The following is a 24,285-nucleotide window of genomic DNA, read 5'->3' as shown; positions in this document are numbered from 1 at the left end:
CTCCTCCGTTGTCCCGATGGGGAAACTGAGGCTCTGAGCCCGAAGCACACGCGGGAAGGGGGGGGTGGCTGGAGGGGGAAGCAGAAAGCGCGGCCAGAGCGGAGGGAAAACAAAGGGAGAATCCCGGACAGACGGGGCGGGGGACGGACACTCAACAGGGACCGAGACCCTAGTGGAGAGTTGGGTCTGGCACGGGGTGGGGGGCAGCGAAACGATCTGGAAGGGCGTGGGGGGGGCGGAGGAGGGGGACAGGCGGGGGAGGGGTCTGGGGAAAGCCCGAGGGAGGCGGAGAAGGAGGGAGGAACTTCCCAAAGTTGCAAAACATGGCTACCTTGCCTGCCGAGCCGAGTGCGGGGCCGGCGGCTGCAGCCGAGGAGGAGGAGGACGAGGACGAGGACGAGGCGCGCCAGCTCCTGCAGACTTTGCAAGCGGCCGAGGGTGAGGCGGCGGCGGCGGCAGCAGCCGGGGCCGGGGCGGGCGAAGCGACGGCGGGAACGGAGAACTCGGGGTCCCCAGGTATCCCCGGATCGTCCCCGCAGGAGGCCGCCGCCGCCGAGCCGTCCACGGGCCTCCGCTTCTCGCCCGAGCAGGTGGCGTGCGTGTGCGAGGCGCTGCTCCAGGCGGGCCACGCCGGCCGCCTGAGCCGCTTCCTGGGCGCTCTGCCCCCGGCCGAGCGCCTACGTGGCAGCGATCCGGTGGTGCGCGCGCGGGCCCTGGTGGCTTTCCAGCGGGGCGAGTACGCCGAGCTCTACCGGCTGCTCGAGAGCCGCCCGTTCCCCGCCGCGCACCACGCCTTCCTGCAGGACCTCTACCTGCGCGCGCGCTACCACGAGGCCGAGCGCGCCCGCGGCCGGGCGCTGGGCGCCGTGGACAAGTACCGGCTGCGGAAGAAGTTCCCGCTGCCCAAGACCATCTGGGACGGCGAGGAGACGGTGTACTGCTTCAAGGAGCGCTCGCGCGCCGCGCTCAAGGCCTGCTACCGCGGCAACCGCTACCCCACGCCCGACGAGAAGCGCCGCCTGGCCGCGCTCACCGGCCTCTCGCTCACGCAGGTCAGCAACTGGTTCAAGAACCGGCGGCAGCGCGATCGCACCGGGGCGGCCGGCGGCGCGCCCTGCAAAAGGTGAGCGGGGAGAGAGTCGTCCCCCCCCCGGGGGGCCCCCTCCCACCCCGCCGCGCCCTCCCCCCCAGAACCCCATCCATGGGGGGGGGGGGCTGAGGGGCGTCGGTCCTTCCCTCCGTGGGTAGAGGCTGGGTGGTTGTTTTTTTTAGGGGTGAAGGGGAGCCCCCATGTTCCCTGTCCGGTACTCTCTCCCACGCCCCCCCCCTCCTGCGCCCCTGCGGGTGCGGGTACCAACAGCGTGGTCGGTCGCCTGCCTTTGTTGTGAAACGTGAACCTTCCCCGGCTCCGGTTTCCCTGTAACCCAAGCCCTTCCCCTCCCACCCCGAGGCCCGGCCTCTCGCTCCCCTGCCCTGACGTCGCCCCCTTGGGGAGGAAAAGGACGCGGGGACCGAGCTGGCCAGCAACCTCTTGGCTCTCCGGGGGTCCCCAGGGGACCCGGGGGACTTGGGGCAGAGCCTGGGTGGCGCGGCCAGAGGCCAAAGCAACCTCAGGAGAGAAAGCAAGGCAGAGCCTCTCCTTCGCTGCCCTTTGCCCCGGTGTCCACCATCCGCCGGGCTTGCAAAGGCCCTGGGGTCCCCGGCCTGACATGGAAGCTTGGGGTAGTGGTCTGCCTCTGTTCCCTCCTCCCGCACCCCACTCCCCTCCTCCAGGACCACCAGTCACGAGCCTTTCTCCCCACAGCGAGTCTGATGGGAACCCCACCACCGAGGACGAATCCAGCCGCAGTCCTGAGAACCTGGACAGGGGCGGGGCCCCCGCAGCCGCCGAGGCCCCCACCCAGAACTCCATCTTCCTGACTGGGGCCAGCCCCCCCACTGCCGGTGCCCCCTCCTCCATCTTGGTGAACGGGGGCTTCCTGGCGGCCGCGGCGGGCAGCTCCCCGGCCGTGCTCCTCAACGGCAGCCCGGTCATCATCAACAGCCTGGCCCTGGGTGAAGCCTCAGGCCTGGGCCCCCTGCTGCTCACTGGGGGAGGGGCTCCCCCTCCCCCGCAGCCCAGTGCCCAGGGTGCCAGCCAGCCCAAGGCCGCCCTGGTCTTGGACCCTCAGACTGGAGAGGTTCGGCTGGAGGAACCCCAACCTGAAGCCCCCGAGACCAAAGGGGCTCAGGTGGCTGCTTCGGGACCAGCCGGAGAGGAGGCCCCCGGGTCCCTGCCCCAAGTGGTGCCCGGACCCCTCCCGGCTGCCACTTTCCCTCTGCCCCCAGGGCCGGTGCCCACCGTGGCTGCCCCCCAGGTAGTGCCGCTCTCCCCATCCCCCGGCTACCCTGCGAGCCTGGGCCCCACCTCTCAGCTGCTGAACCTGCCCCAGGTGGTGCCCACCTCCCAGGTGGTGACCCTGCCCCAGGCCGTGGGTCCGCTGCAGCTGCTGGCAGCCGGGCCGGGCAGCCCCGTGAAGGTGGCAGCCACAGCCGGCCCTGCCAACGTGCACCTCCTCAACTCCGGGGTGGGCGTCCCCGCCCTGCAGCTTCCCACTGCCACCGCCCCAGGTACCTCCTGCTGCCCTTGGTGGGGGGGAATTGGGGGAGGGAGTGGCTCACCCCCTCCTTCTCCCTGGGACCCCAAGGCTCTAGCCAGACTCCCCTGCACCTCCAGGGGATTTTTTTTTTTTTTGGCTGGGGGATCTGTAGTGGGCCTTGAAAACTCAGCGCCTGAGCCACAGCTCCACTTCCATTGGAGATAAGAGTCACCTGGTGGCTGGGAAGGTGGCTCAGTGGGAGAGCGCTTGCCTTGCATGCATGAGGCCCTGGGTTCGATTCCTCAGCACCTCATAAACAGAAAAAGCCAGAAGTGGCACTATTGCTCAAGTGGTAGAGCGCTCGCCTTGAGCTGAAGAGCTGAGGGACAGTGCCCAGGCCCAGAGTTCAAGCCCCATGACTGACAAAAACAAAAAGTCTCCTGGCTTTGCACGCCCAGGTTGGCTTTCAGCTGCAGTCCTCAGATCTCAGCTTCCTGAGTGGCTGGGACTACAGGCATGAGCCACTGGCACTGGGCTTCCAGGGACTTTATTGTTCTGGCTCTAACCAGCTCCTCTCCTCTTCCCCCCTACCCCCCAGGCAACTTCCTGCTGGCCAACCCTGTGTCCGGCAGCCCCATCGTCACCGGGGTGGCCGTGCAGCAGGGCAAGATCATCCTCACTGCCACCTTCCCCACCAGCATGCTGGTCTCCCAGGTCCTGCCCCTGAAGCCAGAGTCTGCCATCTCCGTCCCCGAGGGAGCCCTCCCGGTGGCCCCCAGCCCGGCCCTTCCAGAGCCCCATGCACTGGGCACGCTATCCCTGCAGGCCCCGCCGCCGCCGGGCACGGCCACCCCCGCCACCGCCACCACCACTGCCGGCCTGCCCTTCTCCCCAGACTCGGCCAGCCTCCTGCCTGGCTTCCCTGCACCCCCGCCGGAAGGGCTGATGGTGTCGCCCGCTGCCGTGCCCACCGTGCCTACCGTGCCTGTGTGGCCGGCGGGGCTGGAGCTGAGCACGGGCGCCGAGGGGCTGCTGGACGCGGACAAGGGGCTGGGCATGGGTGCCCACCCTGTGCTCCGGATGGCCGAGCCCGGTGCGCTGCTCCTGGGGGCCGCGGCAGGGGCTGAGGTGGAGGAGGGGATGGAGGCCGAGGCCAAGGTGCTGACCCAGCTGCAGTCCGTGCCTGTGGAGGAGCCGCTGGAGCTGTGACCTGCTGGCCACCGTGGCTGCTCCTGACAATGGTGCTCAAGACACGGGGACCCCCCCAGAGACGCCCCGTCTCCAAGCATGGAGGTGCAGGGTGGGGGGAACCCATTATGCTGGCCCCAGCTATATGGGGGAACCTCCTGAGTTGAGGCTCTGCCCCACCCCCCTCTACCTGGAACCAGCTGGGAATGAAAGACCCTGCCCGAGGCTGCCTCTCCAGGCCTCGGAGCCCGGGCCTCCCGGACTCCATTAATAATTCCACCGATTGCCGGCATTCTCAGAACTGCGTGGAACCTGCACACGGAAGACAGCTCCCGGCGGGAGAAGAGCTGGTCTGTGAGGTGGAAGGGGGGTTCACCCCACCCCTGCACCTGAACTCACATCCACATCCTCACCTCCAGCCCCAGACCAAAGATTTACTCTCATCCCGGGGCACCCCTGACCGTGTCTAGTTTGTATCCTAAAATCTTTATTTTTCTAGGTCCGTGTTATGCTTCCATCTCAATTAAAATAGTTAACAGACAATAGGACCGGCCAGGGTGTGGGTTATCTGCCTGCCCAGCGGCCCAACACAGAACTAGAGGACCCAAAAGAGAACAAGAAGACTGAGCCTGCCTTCCTGGGGCAGGGGAAGAGGCTAGAATTTAGGCCTCAACTTTAAAGAACAGGCCCTGGGACCTGAGGCCTTACAAGTTTGGGGGGGAACCACCTATAAAGAACATAAACAGGGGGCACATAAACAGGGATGTAATCATTTGATTCTGGGGGTGGCGGGTGGAACTCCTTAGTTCAGAACTCTATTCCATCTGTGCGAATGGCAGCCTGTCAAGCCTTGGGGCTCAGAATTAATACCTAACACTGGATGGGGAGGCGACCCACAGCAGCAGGGACCCGCCTAGCCCTGGCTCCTGCGGTAGGGGAAACAGGCCCGGTGTGGGGGGGGAGACCACTCACTGGTGGCCAGGCTTGGGTGGTGAGGTGGGCTCCGGGGGCACGCATGCGCGCTGGGCCAGCAGCTGGTAGAAGGGCTTGGGCATCTCCCAGTCCTCGTCGTCCTCACTGCTGGAGTTCTCCTGCTTCACCACGCGGTTGTGCTGCCGGCTGAACCTGCGTGCCTTGGTGCTGGGAAAGATGGGGTATCCTTACTCTCCCACCATCCCGGCCTCCCCACAGTCTCTGTCCCCAGAAGTGACCAGGCCAGGGTTTGCCAGAGCCAAATCTGGGAATTAGCCACAGGCCCTTTGCATATGCTTGAAGGCTTGGGTGGGGGGGCAGCTTGGAAATTGGGAGAAGACCAGAATTTCAGGGAAGAGAACACGCAACAGCAAAATAAGCCTGGGGTCTGAGAGACTCCATGCGGTGCACAGACAGAAGAAAGGAAGTCAGCAAGGGGAGCCTTCTTCCCATAAATTCTTCACCCAAGTCATTTCTGACCTGTCTTCCCATGATTCTGAGCATTGCCGGGGTTACCTAGGGTCAGGGCAACCTATCCCCTGCCCCCACCACACCAGGATTTCTCACCAGTATGGCCGACGCTCTTTCAGGGACATCATGCGCCACAGCTGGGCCAGCTCCTTGGTGGCGGCGGTGGACGCAGTTCCAGGGCAGGCTCTGAGACAAGGGGGGAAGGAGGTGACACAAAGCCCGTGGGGCAGCCCAGCTCCTGCAGAGGCCGAGACCCGGCCACACAAGGGACTCTGGCCTCCTGGCGCTTTCGTGTGGTCTGAGCTCTCAGATCCCAGCTAAGGTGCTGTCCGGTGAAGCCCTTTACACCCCTGAAGCGAAGGTCCAATGAGACCGCCTCAGTCCTCCCCAAAGGAGCACCCCATGTCCCAGGAGAGGGGAGAGGACCTGAAGCTACCACTCCTCAGATGTTTCTGTGGATGTTCCTAGAAGAAAACCACGTGTTCTCGGCTCCCCAGGCTCTGGCATCCAGTTCTGTGTGTGTGTGTGTGTGTGTGTGTGTGTGTGTGTGTGTGTGTGCACTCACCAGTCATGGGGCTTGAACTCAGGGCCAGGGCGCTGTCCCCGAGCTTTTTTGCTCAAAGCTAGCGCTCTACCACTTGAACCACACCTCCATGTCTGGCTTTTTTGATGGTGGAGATGAGAGTCTTATGGACTTCCTTACTCAGGCTGGCTTTGAGCTGGGATATTCCCATCTTAACCTCCCTGAGCAGCTAGAATGACAGCTGCGAGCCCCTCGGTGCTCAAGCTAGCTGGCACCCAACTTTCCAAAGTCAACCCCAAGAATGTGTCCTTGGAAGGTCAGAGCGGAGGCTGCCAGGGTGACAGATAGGATGGGGGTCTTGACCCCCTGGCCAGGCCCAGCCCTGTCCAGCATGCTGGAGAAGGAAGCAGTTGATTGAGGGACAAAGATCACCAGCAACATCGTTCTAGCTTGGGACAGACAGCGACAGCAGGCAGCCACCCCAGCCTCTTCCTTTGTGGCCATGTTAGCCAGTGTTCTTTTAGCTCAAGAATTCACACACACACACACACAGAAAGGCCCTGGGGGTGTGTAGGGGGGGCACAACTCTACAGGGCAGTGGGCTCTAGGAAGAGTCAAATAAGTCTCCCAGAAATGGGGCCATGTATTTGCGGGGGGGGGTGTCCCAAGGCCCCCACCCACCCACCGGATATACTGCTTCCGGTTCATCCTGCAGAACATGATGAAGCCGTTGACACACTTTTTCTTCGCCTGGGCTGGGCAGGGCGCTTTCTTGTTCTCTCTGGGTCTCCCGGGGACCCTGTGGGCCCGGTTCTTCTTGGCCGTCCTCCTGCCCCAGGGAGGGTTCAAGGCTTGCCTGGAAGGGGTCCAGGCGCAGTCATCCTCGTTACTGGAGGACTGCATGCCCTCCGGGTCGGCCTGCAAGTCCTGGGCAGGAGAGAGAGATAAGCAGGGGCTCGAGACACCTGCTCACCTTCCAAGGCTGGCCGCCCCTCTCACCTCTTCCTGCTCCCACATGGATTCCGTATCCGTGGCGGTGTCCTCAGAAGTAGATCCGGACGATGTCTCGCTGCTGTCACTCAGTGAGAGGTAGCATTGGTCTGGGGGGGTGCAGGGCCAGCTCTGGCTGGAGGAACCAGGAAGCTCCTGGGGGGCCCAGGATGGGCCATCCTGTGCCATGATGAGGGAGAAGGGGGTCGGGACTAGAGGGCCCCCCCTCTTCTCACTGACATTCCAGACATAACTCAGGTTAGACACACATCCTCTGCTGGGCACTGAGAGTTCATACCTCCTAATGAGATTTAGAGGATGGTGGTTCGAAGCCAGCCCAGGCAGAAAAGACCATGATAACCAGCCAAAACTCAGGCTGGAGGTAGCACTTAAGTGGTAAAACACCTGCCATGGGCAGACAAGCCAAGTGAGAGGCCCTGAGTTCAAGCCCCACTGGGTGCTGGTGGCTCACACCTGTAATCCTAGCTACTCAAGAGACTGAGATTTGAGGATTATGGTTCAAAGCCAGCCAGGGTAGGAACATCTGTGAGAGTCTGATCTCCAGTGAACCACCCCAAAAAGCTGAAAGTGGAACTGTGGCTCAAAAGATAGAGCACTAGCTTTCTTTGAGAAAGAGAGAGAGAAAAAAAAAAAAGGTCAGGGGGGCTGGGAAGGTGGCTCAGTGGTAAAGTGCTTGCCTTGCATTCATGAGGCCCTGGGTTCAATTCCTCAGCACCACATAAACAAAAGAAAAAAGCCAGAAGTGGTGCTGTGGCTCAAGTGGTAGAGCACTAACCATGAGCTGAAGAGCTGAGGGACAGCGCCCAGGCCCAGAGTTCAGGCCCCACGACCAGACCCCCCCCCCCAAAAAAAAAAAAGGTCAGGGACAGAGACAGGTTCCTAGGACTGGCACACACACACACACACACACACACACACACACACACACACACACACACACACACACACACACACACACACACACACACACACACACACAAGACATGAGCTGGGCGCCAATGGCTTGCTCCTGTAATCTTAGCCACTCAGGAGGCTGAGATCTAAGGATCATGGTTCAAAGCCAGCTTGGGCAGCAAAGTCCATGAGACTCTTTCTCCAGTTAATCACTTAAAAACTGGAATTGATGCTGTGGTTCAACTGTTAGAGCCTAGGCTCTAAGTTCAAGCCCCATGACCGAAGGGGAAAAAAAAAAAAAAAGAAACCTCTTTATTTCACAGGGTCTACGCCAGACCCTTGGCGAACCATAGAGAATGTGGAGGGAGGAAAAGGAGGAACAAGGGCAAATGGGCAGACGGACTGGCAGGTGGAAAGAGATATGCTGGAGCTTACCTTCCCTAGGGGAGCCTTGGGTGAGCAGGGAGAAGGCAGGGACTCCAGCTGCAAGAAAGCGTCTTCCAGGAGACCTGGGGAGAGCAAAGTGCTGCTAAAGCAAATGCTTTTCTCCCAACTGAGCCGGGCCTGCTGCCTAGTGAGCTGGAGTCAGTGTGTCTGGCTTTCTCCTTTGTGGTCCCCTACCCTGGGTTCAAGTCCTGCTCAAAGGCTTCCTAGGAGCCCCTTTTGTCCTGAGGAGGACATGGCCTCTTGCTTTGGGCTCATGGAGCTTCGGCCTCTCCAGTTAGCTTGTGACTGTCCCTGTGCTGGATGGTGGCTGCTAGGGGGAGGGGGCTGGGGTGAGGTCACTCATCTCTGGCGATCCAGCAGGCCCTACACGGGCTGTGCATTTGGGGGTGGGGGTGGAAGCCCCGGGTTTTCTGTGTGGAAGAGGAATCCATTCTGGAAGCTTACCCTCGGTCAGGTAGAAGGTGTCATCCTGCAGGATGGGCTCTGGCAGGACTTTGCTCGGGGAGCTGAAGAACAAAGGGCTGAGTGCTAAACTGTCGCTTGCATAGCCTGTCGCACCCCAGGTATTGCTCTGGGAAAGCTCCAAAACCAGTGGGGTCTCTGGAAAAAGAAACAAGAAATGGGGGGCTCAAAAGTGTGGTCAGGGGTTGTCCCCCTCCTTCTGCCTTTGAGGGGTTCTGCCAGGCACAGGAGGTAGAGGGGTGACTGTTTCTCATTTGGAGTTTGTGGGTAGAAGAAATTAATATCTGGGTGCTGGGTGGCTCTTATCTGTTATCCTACTTAGGAAACTGAGACCTGGAGGATTATGTCCAAGAGACTCTACCTCTAATTAAGCAAAATGCTCGACTAGAGGTGTGGCTCAAGAGGTAGCATGTCAGCCATGAGCAAAAAAGCTGAGTGAGAGAGGCCATGAGTTCAAGCCTGGCATGTGCACAAAATGATGATGATGATGATGATGATGATGATGATGATGCATCATGCCTAGCATTACATCAGAGATGGCAAAACCCCCCAAATCACTATCAGGTCTGTGCGCTGGTGACTCACATCTGAAATTGTAGCTACTCAGGAGGCCGAGATCTGAAGATGGTGGTTTAAATCCAGCCCAGGCAGGAAATTCTATGAGACTTATTGCCAACTAACCTCAGAAAACCAGAAGTGGTGCTGTGGCTCAAAGTGATAGAGTGCTCGCCTTGAGCAAAAGAGCTCAGAGACGGCGCCCAGGCCCTGTATTCAAGCCCCATGACTCCCACCCCCACCCCCCACCACACACACAAAATTACTATCATCTTGTGCCATATCTAACAGAATAATGGTAGTGATCTGTACATTTTGTGTTAAGAGAGATTCTGAGATACTATCTGGGATCAAGGGATTAAAAATTAGTAATGTCTGCCACAGCAACAAATGGCTGGAACAGCAGGCACGGCACGGCGCATTTGCCATGCCCATGCTTAGCAGCTCCTCAATCTCTTTCCAGCTTTCCTGCTGCCATGGGAATCCTGCCAGGAGGAGGGTACAAGGAAGTCCACCGCCTACACTGAGGACAGACAGTGTTTCAGTCACCCGAGGGGTCGTCCTTTGTCTCCCAGGCAGGAAGCCAAATGTTAGCACCTAGGATTTCCTTGTCCAGCTCCTCACTGGAGATCAGCATCTGCCTGCAAGAGGTGAAATCAAGAGTCAGACACAGAGCCTGGGCTGGGAATGACCCTGTGACCCCCTTTGTGTGTCTCATGTGGCACTTTGGGTGCTGGCCCCAAGGAGGTTCACAGTCCTTTGGCTCTGGCTCCCAAGATGCTTTGTGTCTTGTGGGAAGAAGCAGATGCTGGCAACAGAGGGGGGCTGCACTGGAGGGGGTTCAGGGAGGATGAGACTGGGGGGAGGGGGGGAAGGGAGATGAAGGAAAGAGGGAAGGAAGGAAGGAAGGAAGGAAGGAAGGAAGGAAGGAAGGCAGGCAGGCTTCAGTGAGCTCAGCTGTAGCATGAGAATTTTCCCCAGTAGACTAGGGTAGCAGGCTCTCTAGAAAGAAGGACAAAAGTCAGAAGAGAGGGACAAGACCAGAGGAGTTTGGGGCCAGGAGAATGAGGGAGTCATTTTGCCTTGTAAAGTGTGAAATCTGTGGGTGAGGCAGGAGAGGAGAGGACTGACACAGCAAGGGGGAACCACAGACTATCTCAAGTGTGATGTTGGGGCTCTACCCTGTGCACCCTGTGGAGGGGCATCAAGCTATGTCTGCCACAGTCACTGTGTATGTGTTAGAAGAATCACTCAGAGCTTGGCACTGGCGGCTCACACCTGTAATATTAGCTACTCAGGAGGCGGATATCTGAGGATCACAGTTCAAGGCCAGCCTGGGCAGGAAAGACCATGAAACTAATTTCCAATGAACCAACAGAAAACTAGAAGTGGCACTGTTGTTCAAAGTGGGAGAGCTCCAGTCTTGAGCAAAAGAGCTCAGGGACAGCACCCAGGCCCTGAGTTCAAGCCCCATGACTGACCAGAATAAAAGAAAAGTCACTCAGTCATATGGGGCCAGGCTACAGATGGGAGTCAGAAGGTGATTAGCCAAGCTTTCCCATGAGCTTTCAACATCCAACACAGAGCCAGGCCACGTGTGCTATTTGAAAGACACCCGCTGAGGACAGACACCTGCCTGACTTCATCTGCCCTCGGGGGCCTTACTTACCTGGGAGAGATGTGCACCTTGTTGAAGAGAAAGGCTGTTTCCACTGCTCGCTGGGCCTCTTCATCAGCCTTGGGCTCATGATCCTTGGCATTGTCAATAGCACATAAGTCTGGAGGTGTGGGGGAGGGAGATGGGGGGGGAGGAGCAAATTGCAATGACCGATCTTGTAGATCAGGCCAGAGTCCAAGGCTCCCAAACAGCAGGGACAGAGAAGGGTCAGGGTCTGCCATCTGCCCTCCTAATCCCCCATTGCAGCCCCAAACCACAGGCTATAAGGGCCTTGCAGTGAGGCCAGGGGTGCCCAAATCACCCCTCGGTTTCTTGACTTTGCCATCCCTATCAGAAGCATCCTGAAGGGGTACACAGCACTCTAGGATACCCCAAGAAGTCTGGGTCATTCTGCATTGTTCCCATATGGTGACAAGGTGATTCCTTCACTGGATAGTGAACTTGGACTCTAATGTAGCACAGGCATACTCAAGAAAAAAGCTGCCGCGCATGCATGTGGGCAGTGTGAGGCCAAGCCTGAATTCAAGTCCTCCCCACTCCCAGCTGGAATGGTGACAGATGTGAGAGACAGTCTGGCTGCTCAGAGAGGTCTGGAGGGGAGGTCCTGTCCTGTCTTCAGTTCTATAGCCTGAAGCTTCTAGAGAAAGGCCATCCTGATCTTCTTCTCCCTTACAGGTGCAAGACCCAGAGTGCTGGGAAGGGATGGGCAGTGGGTACCCCATGACCTATTGTACAGTTTGGGGCACTGTAGTGCCTGGTAAAGAACACTAAAAGACTTAGTTCAGGAGCCAGGTACCAGTGGCTCATGCTTGTCTTTTTATCTACTCAAGAGACTGAGATCTAAGGATCATGGTTTAAACCCAGACCAGGCTGAAAAGTCTGTGAAATTCTTATCTCCAATTAATCACTAAAAGCCGGATGAAGAGCTGTGGCTCAAGTGGTAGGGCAACAGCCTGGAGCACAAAAGCTCAGGGACAGCATGCCTCAGCCCTGAGTTTAACTCCTCAGACACACACACACACACACACACACACACACACACACACACACACACACACACACACTCGAACGCATGTGTGCACGCGCAGACTGAGTTGATGGTAAGGAAAGAGACTCACTTGTGAAGTCATAGGAGTCGATGTTCTCAGCCAGGTCCTGCACTACCAGCTGGAATATCCCTTCTTCACCACCATCCTGGAGCGAGGATAGTGCAGCCGGGAGGGGATCACAGAGGTCAAGGCATTTTGGAGGGGTGGTGGTTACCCCCAGATTTTCTTCTCTCGGGTCTGGAAATGTGGTCTCCTCTTCCTCAGGCTTATGCAGATCCAGAGAGCGGCGGAGCATCTGGGGTCCATCCTGCTCTTCTGTGAGTAGAGATGGGGTGTCAGAAGCTTGGGGGATGGAGATAGGAGGGAGGGGGGGTAGCCTGACTGTCCCCAGAATGAGGTTCTGATGGATATTCTCATGCCTCCGGGACATGCACACATCTTCCAGCATTGTCCACATACCACCAAGCAATGAAAATTATGATGCATGGTTGGCCTGGATAGGTTGATGGTCCATTCCAGATCAACATCACAACTCTCTGGTGTGAAGTGCACTGGCAGAAAGATTTCTTTTTTTTTTTTTTAAGAAAACACCCAGGTGAGCTGGGCGCTGGTGGGTCATGCTTGTCATCCTAGTCATCAGGAGACTGAGATCTGAGGATCTTGGTCCTAAGCCAACCCAGGCATGAAAAGTCAGTGAGACTGGAAGTGGAGCTCTGGCTCAAGTGGTAGAGCACCAATCTTGAGTACAGAAAGCTCAGTGGCTCACTCCTGTAATCCTAGCTACTCAAGAGGCTGAGATCTGAGGATCACAGTTCAAAGGCAGCCTGGGCAGAAGTGTTGCTGTGGCTCAAAGGGGTAGTGGGCTAACCTTGAGCAAAATACCTTAGGGACAGCACCCAGGCCCTGAGTTCAAACCCTAGGACCGGCACCAAAAAGAAAAAAAGAAAAAGAAACCCTAGCTCAGGAGCAATGACAGAGCCCTGTCCAAGACAATGCATAGGGGCAACATCCTTCCTTGAGTCTAAACAGTGATTCTCATGAGAGCACTGCTTGAGCCGGATCTATGCAGGCTCCTGTGTAGAAGACACCTTTGGCTGGATCTTGTCCTGAGGAGGAGGTGGGGGCTAGGGCTACTTCCGGCCTTTGGCATCTGGAAATTCTAGCTCTCCCCATCCCCTAGCAGAGTCCCTGCTCCTATTTGACCTCTGCTTCCCAATCAGCACCCAGTGACCACAGTACCTGATCCTCGGGTCGATTTGCACTTTTTCTTGCGAGGTTTGTGGCAGGCCTCCCAAAAATGAGAATTCTGAGAGCTTGGGGAGCTGGGCGGGGTGGAGAATCTCTGCTTGGTTTGGTCTGAAGATGAGTTCTGACCCAGCGCTGGTGGGAGGATGAAGGACACCGTGTCTGACTTTCTCTCCTGGTCCAGAACATTCTCCTGCCTTCCAGGTGTGGTGGGCTCCCAGGTGGGCTCTACAAATAGGGAAACTGAGGTGTCAGAGGAGGTGGTAGCGGAACACAGAATAAATGTGAGGTCCTGGGATAGGAATGTGGCTTAGTGGTAGAATGCTTGCCTAGCATGCATGAAGCCCTGGGTTCCATTCCTCAGTACTATAAACAGAAAAAGCCAGAAGTGGCACTGTGGCTCAAGTGGTAGAGTGCTAGCCTTGAACAAAAGAAGATCAGAGATAGCGCCGAGGCCCTGAGTTCAAGCCCCAGGATTGGAAAAAAAATATCTGGGGTTCCCTGAGGCAGTTCTGGGCCTTGGCCAAGAAAATAAAAGGACTATCACCTTCCGGGAACTTTATACACTCCCTGCCCTGAACCCCCAATACCTGTCCCTCTTCCCACCTTCCTCACCTCAGAGACCACCACTACCTTGGGATGACCCCAGGCCTCTTAAGACTTCCATATTTAAGCCGGGCGCTGGTGGCTCACGCCTGTAATCCTAGCTACTCAGGAGGCTGAGATCTGAGGATCGCGGTTCAAAGCCAACCCGGGCAGGAGAGACCGTGAGACTCCTATCTCAAATAAACCACCAGAAAACCGGAAGTGGCGCTGTAGCTCAAGTGGTAGAGCGCTCGCCTTGAGCTGAAGAGCTGAAGGACAGCGCCCAGGCCCCACGACCGACCAAAAAAAAAAAAAAAAAAAAAAAAAAGACTTCCATATTTAGCATCTCTCTCAAGTTAGCCACTAGGTCTACCATCCCAGTAGCCCTGCCAGATAGGACCTCATTGTCTATTTTTTATTTTTTTGTGCAGGTCCCAGGCTTGAACTCAGGGCCTGGGAACTTTTCCTGAGATTGTTTTGCTCAACATTGGCACCCTACCACTTGAACCGCAGCTCTACTTCTGGCTTTTTGGTGGTGGTTAATTGGAGATAAGAGTCTCACAGACTTTATTGTATGGGTATGGGCTAGCTTCGAACCTTGATGATCCTTAGATCTCAGTGTCCTGAGTAGCTAGGATGACAGGTGTGAACTGCCGGCTCCAAGCCTTTTTTTTCCCACATTGTTCCTAGAAGTATTTTCTCTGGTCTCTCTGATTCCAATTTCACCCACACAACCTGTCTTGTACACTGGACAGCGGGGAGCTTATTCTAAGGCAAAGCCTCTTCCATCTGACCCTGACATTCTCTGTAATTTTTTTTTCCTTTCAGGATTTCATCCCAGACCCTGCCAATCTCCCCCTCCACCGCCCCTCCCCCCACCCCGCCCCATACAGATGGGGCATCAATCCTGCTCTGCAGGTGACAGAACTGAAGCCCAAAGAAGCTAAGGTCACAAGGATGAGGCCCAGGAGCCATGCACATGTCATCTGGGTGTCCCTCTGCCCCTCCATCACAACCCCCACTGCTTGCTTGTCCCCAGACATTCCTCACATGTCTCCTCACACCCACCTGCCTGCTCCTGTCTGTGTTGCTTCATTCTGGAGGCCCCCTACAGCATTACCAGTGCCATCCCTTCCTCAGGCTATGGTGTGTGTCGGGGCGCCCTGGAGACGGGGGGGGGGGGATGCTCACATGTAGTATGGGGCAGCTGGTGGGAAATCCTTACCTGCAGCCCCTACTTCCCTGCTGCTGATGTGGCATCCGATCAGGGTCTGGACCACATTGATACTGCTCTGAAGGTAGCGGATGTAGTTCAGAACGTGCAAAAGGATCTCCTTCTAAAAACATACAGGACACAGAAAAGCTGTGCTCAGAACAGCAAGGACAGGATGGCCCCAGGCCCTTTGTTCATGCTCTATCCCTGATGGTGAGGCTTTCCTCTTCTCTTCACAGACTCCCTCATCTGCTTCCTTCTCTTCCTCCTCTAGCCTCCTGAATGCTTGCTTGCCTGCCCCTTCTCACCCAGCCTGGGTCAGCTGCCTGCCTGCTTTCTTTCTTTCTTTCTTTTTGTTGGTCCTGGGGCTTGAACTCCGGGCTAGTTGCTGTCCCTTAGCTCTTCAGCTCAAGGTAAGCGCTGTACCTCTTGAGCCACAGTGCCACTTCCGGTTTTCTAGTGGTTTATTGGAGATAAGAGTCTCATAGACTTTCCTGCCCAGGCTGGCTTTGAACCCAGATCCTCAGTTCTCAGCCTCCTGAATAGCTAGGATTATAGGCATGAGCCCCAGTGCCCAGCTTCAGCATTCTTTTTGTTGGTGGTACTAGGGTTTGAACTCAGGACATGGTGCTTGCTAGGCAGGTGCTCTATCACTTGAGCCATGTCCTGGTTCCCTTCCTCTGCACTTTATTCCCCTCTCCCTGCCCCCTTTTATTTTGTTTATTTTTTTTTTTTGGTCAGTTGTGGGGCCTGAACTCTGGGTCTGGGTGTTGTCCCTTAGCTCTTCAGCTCAATGCTAGCGCTCTACCACTTGAGCCACTGCACCACTTCTGCCCCCTTTTAAACATTTCTTTTGGGGGGCTGGGAATGTGGCTTAGTGGGAGAGTGCTTGCCTAGCATGTATGAAGCCCTGGGTTGGACTCCTCAGTGCCACATACACAGAAAAAGCTGGAAGTGGCATTGTGGCTCAAGTGGTAGAGTGTTAGCCTTGAACAAATGAAGCTCAGGTACAGTGCCCAGGCCCTGAGTTGAAGTCCCAAGATTGGCAAACAAACAAACACTTTTTTTTTCCTTTTCACACTTGTACAACCATAGAACTATTTCCACGGAGGCACTGCCACACTGTTTTATCATTATCTGCTGCCCTGTTGTTCTCTCCCATTGACCTTGAACTGTTTGACAGTCAGAATGGCCCTCACTAGTTGATTTCTGTGTCTCAAGCACATAGAATGGAGAGGAAGTTCAGCCAGGCGCTGTCACAGGAAAAGAGGCCCCCCAACCCTCCTGCCCCCACCCATCTCACAGCACCCAGCAGGGAGCCTCCTCTGGGTACCCAGCATCAGCCACCCAGCCACTGGCTCTCTCTGAGCTGAGGCTACTCACTAAGGCTCTAAGCATGTCAGGGTATACTAGACCTGCTTTCTTTGCCTTCATGGGACCTACGGGCTGGCTCACCCCTCATGCCTGCCTGTCATGCCAAGGTATTCAGGGGCCAGAAATCCAGAGGATCACAGTTTGAGGCCAAACTGGGCAAAAAGTGAGAGAGACACCTTCCTATCCCATCTTGGTCTAAGACCAGCCCCAGGTTAAAAAAAAAAAAGTGGAACTATCTGAAAAACAAAAACAAAAAACAAATAAAGCCTGGTCCCAGGGACTCTTGTTTGTAATCTCGGCTACTCATGCCACTGAGATCTGAATACTGTTGTTTGAAGCCAGCAGAGGCAGGAAAGTCTGTGAGACTCTTATCTCCAATTAATCACAGAAAAAGCCGGAAGTGGCGCTGTGCTGTGGCTCAAGTTGTAAAGTGCTCGCCTTGAGCAAAAGGAGCTCAGGGACAGTGGCCAGGCTCAGAGTTCAAGCCCCAGGAAGGGCAAAAAACAACGACAAAAAAAAAAACAACTAAAGCAAACTAAATAAATAACTGAAGTAAGAGACAAAAAGGCTGGAGGTGTAATTCAAGTGATAGAACACCCAACTATCAAGTGTAAGACCCTGTGTTCAAACCCTAATTCTTCCAAAACAAACAAAAACATGGTATCCTGAAGTGGGAGAGAATTCTGAGGGATGTGGTCATTTGGTCAGTTACAAATGCTACCTGTCCCCTGGCTAGACTGTCATTGTTTACGTCTTTATCATGTCTGGTCCACAGAACCTCTTACAACACCTATGCACCGCAAATATGCAAGATGTTGAGGATAGAGGAAGAACTCACTCTGATAGTCCACATCCGTACACGTTCTAAAGATATCCACATCAAAATCCACAGTTCTAGAAATAACAATTTGGGGCAACAAAGGGACCTCTGCAGATGTGAATGAAGGAAGGATCTGGGGATAGGGTGATTACTTATTGTCTTATAAAGATTATGAGGTGTGTGTGTGTGTGTGTGTGTGTGTGTATGTGCAAGCACACATGTGTGCAAAATGCCAGTCCAAGGTCTTGAACTCAGGGTCTAGGCACTGTTTCTGAGTTTTGCACAAGGCTAGCTCTCTACTACTTAAGCCACAGCTCCACTTCTACCTTTTTTATTTTATTTTTGCCAGTCATGGGGATCCAGCTCTGGGCCTGGGCGCTGTCCCTAAGCTCTACAGCTCAAGGCCAGCACTCTACCACTTGAGCCACAGTGCCACTTCCTGTTTTCTGGTGGTTCATTAGAGATAAGAGTCTCAAGGACTGGGCTGGAAGGTGGCTCAGTGGTAGAACGCTTGCCTTGCATGCCTGAGGCCCTGGGTTCGATTCCTCAGCACCACATAAGCAAAAAGAAAAAAGCCAGAAGTGGCACTGTGGCTCAAGTGGTAGAGTGCTAGACTTGAGCTGAAGAGCTGAGGGACAGCGCCCAGGCCCAGAGTTCAGGCCCCACAACTGGACCCAAAAAAAAAAAAGTCTCAAGGACTTTCCTGCCAAAGCTGGCTTTGAACCGCAGTCCTCAGATCTCAGGATCCAGAGTAGCTAAGATTACAGGCATGAGCCACCGGTGCCCAGCTTCTTTATATATTTATTACAAAGCCCATGGAGAGAGCTTACCATTGCTAACTCAGAGATGAAATCCACAGGTCCCCAAATGAGGGAGTGGTGGAGGAAAATGGCATTTATTCAGGGTATGCCAAGTGCTGGGCCCCATGTGGCCATCATGCTATTTTGGCGGCGGGGGGGGGGGGGGGGTAGTGGGAGTTATTTTTCCCTTCTTTGACAGCTGAGAACCTTGAGGCCTGTGGAGTCTGAGGAAGCTGCCCAGGGAGTGCAGCTGTGAAGCTGGAGGAGCACTTAAACTCATGGCTGCATGACTATAGCCCTGTCTTCTGTGTAAATGAAACCCACCAGGAGCACTTGCCTAGTATGGATGAGGATCTTGGTTCCATTTCTAGCACCACAAAACAAAAAGGAATCCTTGCCAGGCGCCAGTGGCTCATGCCTGTACTTCCACCCAGAAAGCTGATAATCTGAGGATTGTGGTTCAAAGCCAGCCCAGATAGGAATGTCTGTGAGTCTCTTATCTCCAATAAACCACCAGAAAACTGGAAATGGAGCAGTGGCTCAAATGGTAGAGCACTAAGCCTTGAGCAAAAAAGCTCAAGGACAGTGCCCAGGCTGTGAGTTCAAGCCCCATAACCTACAAAAAGAAAAAAAGGAAGGATTCCTCAGGCTTCAAATTATGGGGTCACAGACACCCAGAAATAATCCTTTAGAGCAGGATCATTCCCACCTCAATGTTGGTCACTGACAGGATCTGATAGGTCTCCCAGAATGAGACCCCACTTACTGCTGTGTGAACCCTGCTACCCTAGTCTGCCTCATCTCCTTTGCTCCCCAAACCTTAGTGTGCTTCTTGGTTCCACTCTTCTGAGAAATGGGGAGCAGCAGCGCCAGCTCTCGAAGTTTGCTGGTGTGGTTTTTCTTCTCATTCCTGTTGAGTGACAAGAGCCGTCTTGGGGTTAGAACAACTACAAATTAATTTAGCATGTGACTTTCTGAACATCCCATCTCAATGACCCCAGGTTGTGGCTTGGACAAAGCCCACTCTGGGAGCACCCAAGACTCTGTTTTGGGCATCAGTAGAAGTTAAGTCTCAAGCCGGGCGCTGGTGGCTCATGCCTGTAATCCTAGCTACTCAGGAGGCTGAGATCTGAGGATCGCGGTTCAAAGCCAGCCCAGGCAGGAGAGACCGTGAGACTCCTATCTCCAATAAACCACCAGAAAGCCGGAAGTGGCGCTGTAGCTCAAGTGGTAGAGCGCTCGCCTTGAGCTGAAGAGCTGAGGGACAGCGCCCAGGCCCAGAGTTCAAGCCCCACGACCGACAAAAAAAAAAAAGAAGTTAAGCCTCAGCTAGGTGCTGGTGACTCTTACCTGTAATACCAGCTACTCAGGAGGCTGAGGGTTCTGGGTTCAAAGCTATCCCAGACAGGAGAGACCGCGAGACTCCTATCTCCAATAAACCACCAGAAAACCAGAAGTGGTGCTGTAGCTCAAAGTGAAAGAGCACTAGCCTTGAGCAAAAGAAGTTTAGGGACAGTGCCCAGGTCCTAAGTTCAAACCTCACAACCGACAAAAAAAAAAGAGAAAAGAAAAAGAAGAAAGAAAATAAATCAAGCCTCACCATTCTCAAGGGCTCAATCCTTACTCAGTCCCCTGGTCCCTATTGACATCCTCACAGGCCTCTGAGCCTCCTGTCTGGCCTCCTCTATCCTTGCTCTTTACTAGAGGCTTCTGAAGCAAAAATCTGGCCATATCACTCTTTTGCTTAGAACACCTATTGTCATCCAATGTGGTGATTCACACCTGTAATCTCAGCTACTCCCAGCTACTCATGGCACAGAGATTGGGAGGGTCATAGCTTGAGGTCATCCCAGGCCAAGTTAATGAGACTCTCATCTCAATAAGTCTGGCATGACGGGGGCACTGGTGGCTCACTCCCACCTATCAGGTTAAGCTATGTGAAAGACTGAGACACAGAGGATCATGGTCTGAGGCCAGTCCAGGCAGACAAGTCCACAGAACTGCATCTCAGGTTGGGCATGGAGGAATGTGCTTGTCATTCCAGCTACCATGGGAAACCTGAAATAGGCTGGGCTGCAGCCCAGATGCAGGGTAGAAAGAGACACTGTATAAAAAATAACCAGGCTGGGAATGTGGTTTAGTGGTAGAGTACTTGCCTAGCATGCCTGAAGCCCTGGGTTTGATTCCTCAGTACCATATAAACAGAAAAGGCTGGAAATGGTGCTTTGGCTTAAGTGGTAGAGTGCTGGCATTGAACAAAAGCAGCACAGGGACAGTGCCCAGGCCCTGAGTTCAAGCCCCAGGATGAAAGAAAGAAAAGGAAGGAAAGAAAGAAAGAAAGAAAGAAAGAAAGGAAGGAAGGAAGGAAGGAAGGAAGGAAGGAAGGAAGGAAGGAAAACCAAGTTGGACACTCGTGGTTTACACCTGTGATCCTAGCTACTCAGAAGGTTGAGACCCAAGGATCCAGGTTCAAAGGCAGAAAAGCTTATGAGAGACTCTTATCTCCAATTAACTAGCAAATAATCAGATATGGAGCTGTGGCTCAAGTGGTAGAGTGTTAACCTTGAGCAAAAGAAGCTCAGGGCCCAGGCCCTAAGTTCAAGCCCCAGGACTGGCCAAAAAAAAAAAAAGTCTTAGAAAAGACCTAGCAACAAGTGAATCTTGTTGTTATTGTTTGTTATTATTTGTTGTGATACTAAGGCTTGAACCCAGGGCCTCCACTTCATACATGTGAGGCAACACTCTACTACTTGAGCTACACTTCAGCCTATTATGTTATTATTCAATCTGAGTGGCTAGAGATGGAAGGGACATGGGGAGCCATTACCTGTTACTGTGACCCAAGGAATCATTGCTAGGCTGTTCAGAGGAACTCAAGTATCTGCCAGAAACAAACATCTAGAAAGAGGAAAAATAAATTATTAGCGATCTCTAGGACTCCCAGAGCAAAGGTTCACATGATGGGTACCTTTCATTTCTTCTTGGGTGCTTCTTTTCAACTTAAGAGTCCTAACTCTCCATAACGATGGACTCAGAGGCCTCAATTAAAAACTTAAAGCTGGGAGCTGGTAGCTCACACCTGTCATCCTAGGTACTGAGAAGGCTGAGATCTGAGGATAGAGGTTCAAAGCCAGCCCAGGCAGGAAAGTCCACCAATTAACCAAGTCTGTTTAATCACTAGAAAAACAGAAGTGGAGCTGTGGCTCAAAGTCATAGAGCACAGTAGCCTTGAGTGGAAATCGTTCAGAGACAGTGCCCAGGTCTTGAGTTCAAGCCCCATGGATAACAACAACAAAAAATCCTAAATTCCCTGGGCACTGATGTCCTGGGGCTTTGGTGCTGTCCCTGAGCTTTTTCACTTAAGGCTGACACTCTAGCACTTGAGCCACAGCACCACTTCTGGTTTTTATGGTGGTTAGTTGGAGATAATAGTCTCACAGACTTTCCTGAGAGCACTGACTTCCGTGCTCAGCCTCCTCAGACCTCAGCCTCCTAAGTAGCTGACATGAATACGCCCAAGGTGCTTGGCCTGTGAGACTCTTATCTCCAATTAACCACCAAATAGCCAAAAGTGGAGCTGTGGCTTAAACAGTAGAGTACTAGCCTTGAGAGAAAAGAAGCTCAGGAGCTGGGCACCGGCGGCTAATGCCTGTAATATTAGTTACTCAGGAGGCTGAGATCTGAGGATCACGGTTCAAACCCAGCCCGGGCAGGAAAGTCAGTGAAACTCTTATCTCCAATAAACCACCAAAAACCCAGAAGTGGTGTTGTAGCTCATGTGGTAGAGTGCTAGCCTTGAGCTGAAGAGCTGAGGGACAGCGCCCAGGCCCAGAGTTCAGGCCCCAGGACTGGCATATACACACACACCAAAACTCAAATTGAGGTTTTAGGCTCCTAATCTTAGGCCCTATAGATTTGAAGCCTAACTCTAAGTCTCCAGTCCTGCCATTTCAGACCACTCACTTCCTTCCAGAAAACTCCAGAACCCCAGACTTCAAGACATTCCCTCTCCCCAATATGGGGGTATTCAGATTCCAACCGGGAAGCTTCTAGTCACACACATCCCACTTCCTCAGGTTCTCTAATCTACCTACCTCCACACACAAACTCCAAGAGACCCCAGATTCCCAAGGGCTCCTCTACACAGCGCCTTCCACAGGCCCGACTTTAGAGGGGACGCCCCAAAACTCAACCCACTCAAACGCCCGCTCCGTCTCCAGGCCTTGTGCCCCCCTCAGGACCCTACAACCAGGAGACAAGCAACAACCTTTACAAAGGGCCTCTCTGGGAGGGGGGACCCCAAATCTCTTGACTTGATAAAGCTCCAGGGAGTCCACTTCCCCCCTCTCCCATACCAGACACCCCAACATTCGCTCCTCGCCAGGTCCTCTCAGCCTCCGGCACCCACCTCAAATGGTGACCAAAATGGCGCCAGGCCTAAGTTATTGGTTTCACGACAGCCCCACACTGGGGAGCCAGAAACCCCACAGCGTGCCGGGCCGGTCCTGGGTGGGAAAAATATGCACAGAAGCCCCCGGACTCCCGCCGGCTGCGGCCTAAGTTCTGAGCCCCCCGCACAGCACGAGGAAAAGGCGCGAATTCCCACGCTGAGGAGAGAGAGGCACGCGCCCGGCCGCCCCCTCTCCAGTTCCCGCCAAAGCAGGGCGAGGTGCGACCCTCGAGAAGCCTCGAGAGGTCAGGAGAAGTGGCCCTGCGCAGGCGCGCTGCGCACACCCCCCAGTGGCCGGGTCCCACAGCCCGGGCCTCGTGTCTCCAAGACACTTGCTGGCGAGCTCCACGAGGCTGGCCAATCAGCGTTCGTCCAGCTACCCGCCTTTTCGGGAGGCCACGCCCCCTCCCGTGTTGCTGCCTGGGAGACCAGATGACTGTTCAGTTCTCCAGCTTCAGAAACCTTGGGGTCATTAAGAGGTGGCGTTGCCCTTTTGCCCCTGCCTGCCAACGACTCCTGACCCCAAGGTACCCCATTTCCACAGCTTTCTCCTTCGAATTGGTGCCTACTGGGTGCCAAGCAGAATGTTCCACGCTGGGAACTTTGCCAAGATGGAATTGAGACTTAGTCCTAGTTTTTCCTCATGAAGTTTGCACGTGCTTTTGAGATGCAAGTAAACGGTACATTTTAGAAAACCCATTCTTGGGGCTTGGAAGATGGCTCAGCGGTAGAGTATTTGCCTAGTATGCATGAAGCCCTGGGTTCGATTCTTCAGTACCACATACACAGAAAAAACTGGAAGTGGTGCTGTGGCTCAGCTAGCCTTGAGCAAAAGCAGCTCAGGGACAGAGCCCATGCCCAGGCCATGAGTTCAAGCCCCAAGCCCAGCAGTGGGGGAAAAAGAAAAAAAGGAAAGAAAAGAAAACTTTTTTTTTTTTTTTTTTTGTCGGTGTGAGCTTGAACTCTGAGCTTAGGCACTATCCCTGCCCTCTTCAGCTCAAGGTAAGCGCTCTACCACTTGAGCCACAGCAGACTTTTCTATGCGGGCTGGCTTTGGACTGTGATCCTCAGATCTCAGCCTCCTCAGTAGCTAGGATTATAGGTGTGACCTACTGACCCCTGGCCGAAAACTCATTCTTATAATGCAGGAGGAGAATGGACTGGAAAAAAGAAATACAACTTTAAAGCCAGGCACTGGTAGCTCAGGTCTGTAATCCTAGCTATTCAGGAGGTCCAGATCTGAGGATCCTAGTTTGAAGCCTGCCCAGGCAGGAAAGTTTATGAGTCTTTTTTTTTCTTTTGGCCACTTCTGGGGCTTGAACTCAGGGTCTGGACATTGTCTCTGATCCTCTTTGTGCTCAAGGCTAGCACTCTATTACTTGAGCCACTACTCTACTTCTGGCTTTTTCTAAGTAGTTTGTTGGAAGTAAGAGTCTCATGGGTTGGACACCGGTGGCTCACACCTGTAATCCTAACTACTCAGGAGGCTGAGGTCTGAAGATAAAAGTTTGAAACCAGCCAAGATAGGAAAGTCCATGAGAGTCTTATCTCCAATTATCCACTAAAAAAACTGAAGGTGGCACTAAGGCTCAAAGTGGTAGAGCACTAGTCTTGAGCAAAAGAGCTCAGGGACAGTAACTTGGTCCTGAGTTCAAGCCCCACAACCAACACAAAAAAATTAAATTAAAAAATTTAAAAAGTCTCATGGACTTTTCTGCCTGAGCTGGCTTCAAACTGTGATCCTCAGATCTCAGCCTCCTGAGTAGCTAGCATTACAAATGTAAGCCACCAGTGCTTGGCTCAGTCATATCTGTAATTAATTACCCAAAAGCTAGAAGTGGAGCTATGGTTCAAGTGGTATAGTGCTAGCCAAGAGCACAAAGAGGATCAGAGACAGCGCCCAGGCCCTGAGTTTGAGCCTCAGGACTGACACACAGACACACACACAAATACAGTTTTAAGTGAAGGT

The 24,285-nt window shown here is 54.3% G+C and overlaps 3 protein-coding genes across 3 annotated transcripts; 1 reads left to right on the top strand and 2 right to left on the bottom strand.

Moving 5' to 3' along the window:
- Window positions 1–276: 276 nt before the first annotated feature.
- Window positions 277–4,265, top strand: LOC138814067 (homeobox protein SIX5-like). The gene is made up of 3 exons (XM_070002879.1): window positions 277–1,123; window positions 1,805–2,610; window positions 3,178–4,265. Exons 1-3 carry the CDS (start codon window positions 324–326, stop codon window positions 3,786–3,788), a joined length of 2,217 nt encoding a protein of 738 aa, XP_069858980.1. The 5' UTR covers window positions 277–323; the 3' UTR covers window positions 3,789–4,265.
- Window positions 4,266–4,386: 121 nt separating this feature from the next.
- Window positions 4,387–11,001, bottom strand: LOC138811521 (meiosis initiator protein-like). The gene is made up of 8 exons (XM_069999237.1): window positions 10,772–11,001; window positions 9,652–9,743; window positions 8,530–8,685; window positions 8,074–8,147; window positions 6,733–6,903; window positions 6,419–6,660; window positions 5,307–5,396; window positions 4,387–4,907 (listed from the first exon to the last, which is right to left on the bottom strand). Exons 1-8 carry the CDS (start codon window positions 10,999–11,001, stop codon window positions 4,736–4,738), a joined length of 1,227 nt encoding a protein of 408 aa, XP_069855338.1. The 3' UTR covers window positions 4,387–4,735.
- A 951-nt stretch (window positions 11,002–11,952) lies between these two features.
- LOC138814072 (meiosis initiator protein-like) lies at window positions 11,953–22,400 on the bottom strand. The gene is made up of 6 exons (XM_070002889.1): window positions 22,275–22,400; window positions 20,694–20,764; window positions 18,686–18,776; window positions 14,885–14,996; window positions 13,069–13,302; window positions 11,953–12,136 (listed from the first exon to the last, which is right to left on the bottom strand). Exons 2-6 carry the CDS (start codon window positions 20,762–20,764, stop codon window positions 12,096–12,098), a joined length of 549 nt encoding a protein of 182 aa, XP_069858990.1. The 5' UTR covers window positions 22,275–22,400; the 3' UTR covers window positions 11,953–12,095.
- Window positions 22,401–24,285: the final 1,885 nt, after the last annotated feature.

The sequence above is a fragment of the Dipodomys merriami genome, unplaced genomic scaffold (genome assembly GCF_024711535.1).
Source record: "Dipodomys merriami isolate MVZ:Mamm:240054 unplaced genomic scaffold, mDipMer1.0.p SCAF_106, whole genome shotgun sequence".
In the NCBI taxonomy this organism is placed as follows: Eukaryota; Metazoa; Chordata; class Mammalia; order Rodentia; family Heteromyidae; genus Dipodomys; species Dipodomys merriami.
The sequence above is the reverse complement of the archived record's forward strand: the minus strand, read 5'-3'. Positions and strand labels throughout refer to the sequence as shown.

What these genes read in the sequence shown, in the direction of transcription:
- LOC138814067 (XM_070002879.1), top strand. Translation starts at nt 324, where the DNA reads ATGGCTACCTTGCCTGCCGAGCCGAGTGCGGGGCCGGCGGCTGCAGCC. An exon ending in GGCGGCGCGCCCTGCAAAAG is followed by an intron (nt 1,124 to 1,804) that starts GTGAGCGGGGAG and finishes TTCTCCCCACAG; the next exon opens with CGAGTCTGATGGGAACCCCA. An exon ending in TCCCACTGCCACCGCCCCAG is followed by an intron (nt 2,611 to 3,177) that starts GTACCTCCTGCT and finishes CCTACCCCCCAG; the next exon opens with GCAACTTCCTGCTGGCCAAC.
- LOC138814072 (XM_070002889.1), bottom strand. Translation starts at nt 20,764, where the DNA reads ATGTTTGTTTCTGGCAGATACTTGAGTTCCTCTGAACAGCCTAGCAAT. An exon ending in TCCTTGGGTCACAGTAACAG is followed by an intron (nt 18,777 to 20,693) that starts GTAATGGCTCCC and finishes GTCACTCAACAG; the next exon opens with GAATGAGAAGAAAAACCACA. An exon ending in CAGGGAAGTAGGGGCTGCAG is followed by an intron (nt 13,303 to 14,884) that starts GTAAGGATTTCC and finishes CCCTATTTGTAG; the next exon opens with AGCCCACCTGGGAGCCCACC.
- LOC138811521 (XM_069999237.1), bottom strand. Translation starts at nt 11,001, where the DNA reads ATGGCAGACCCTGACCCTTCTCTGTCCCTGCTGTTTGGGAGCCTTGGA. An exon ending in GACAAAGGACGACCCCTCGG is followed by an intron (nt 8,686 to 9,651) that starts GTGACTGAAACA and finishes TTCTTTTTCCAG; the next exon opens with AGACCCCACTGGTTTTGGAG. An exon ending in AAAGAGCGTCGGCCATACTG is followed by an intron (nt 4,908 to 5,306) that starts GTGAGAAATCCT and finishes CATCTTTCCCAG; the next exon opens with CACCAAGGCACGCAGGTTCA.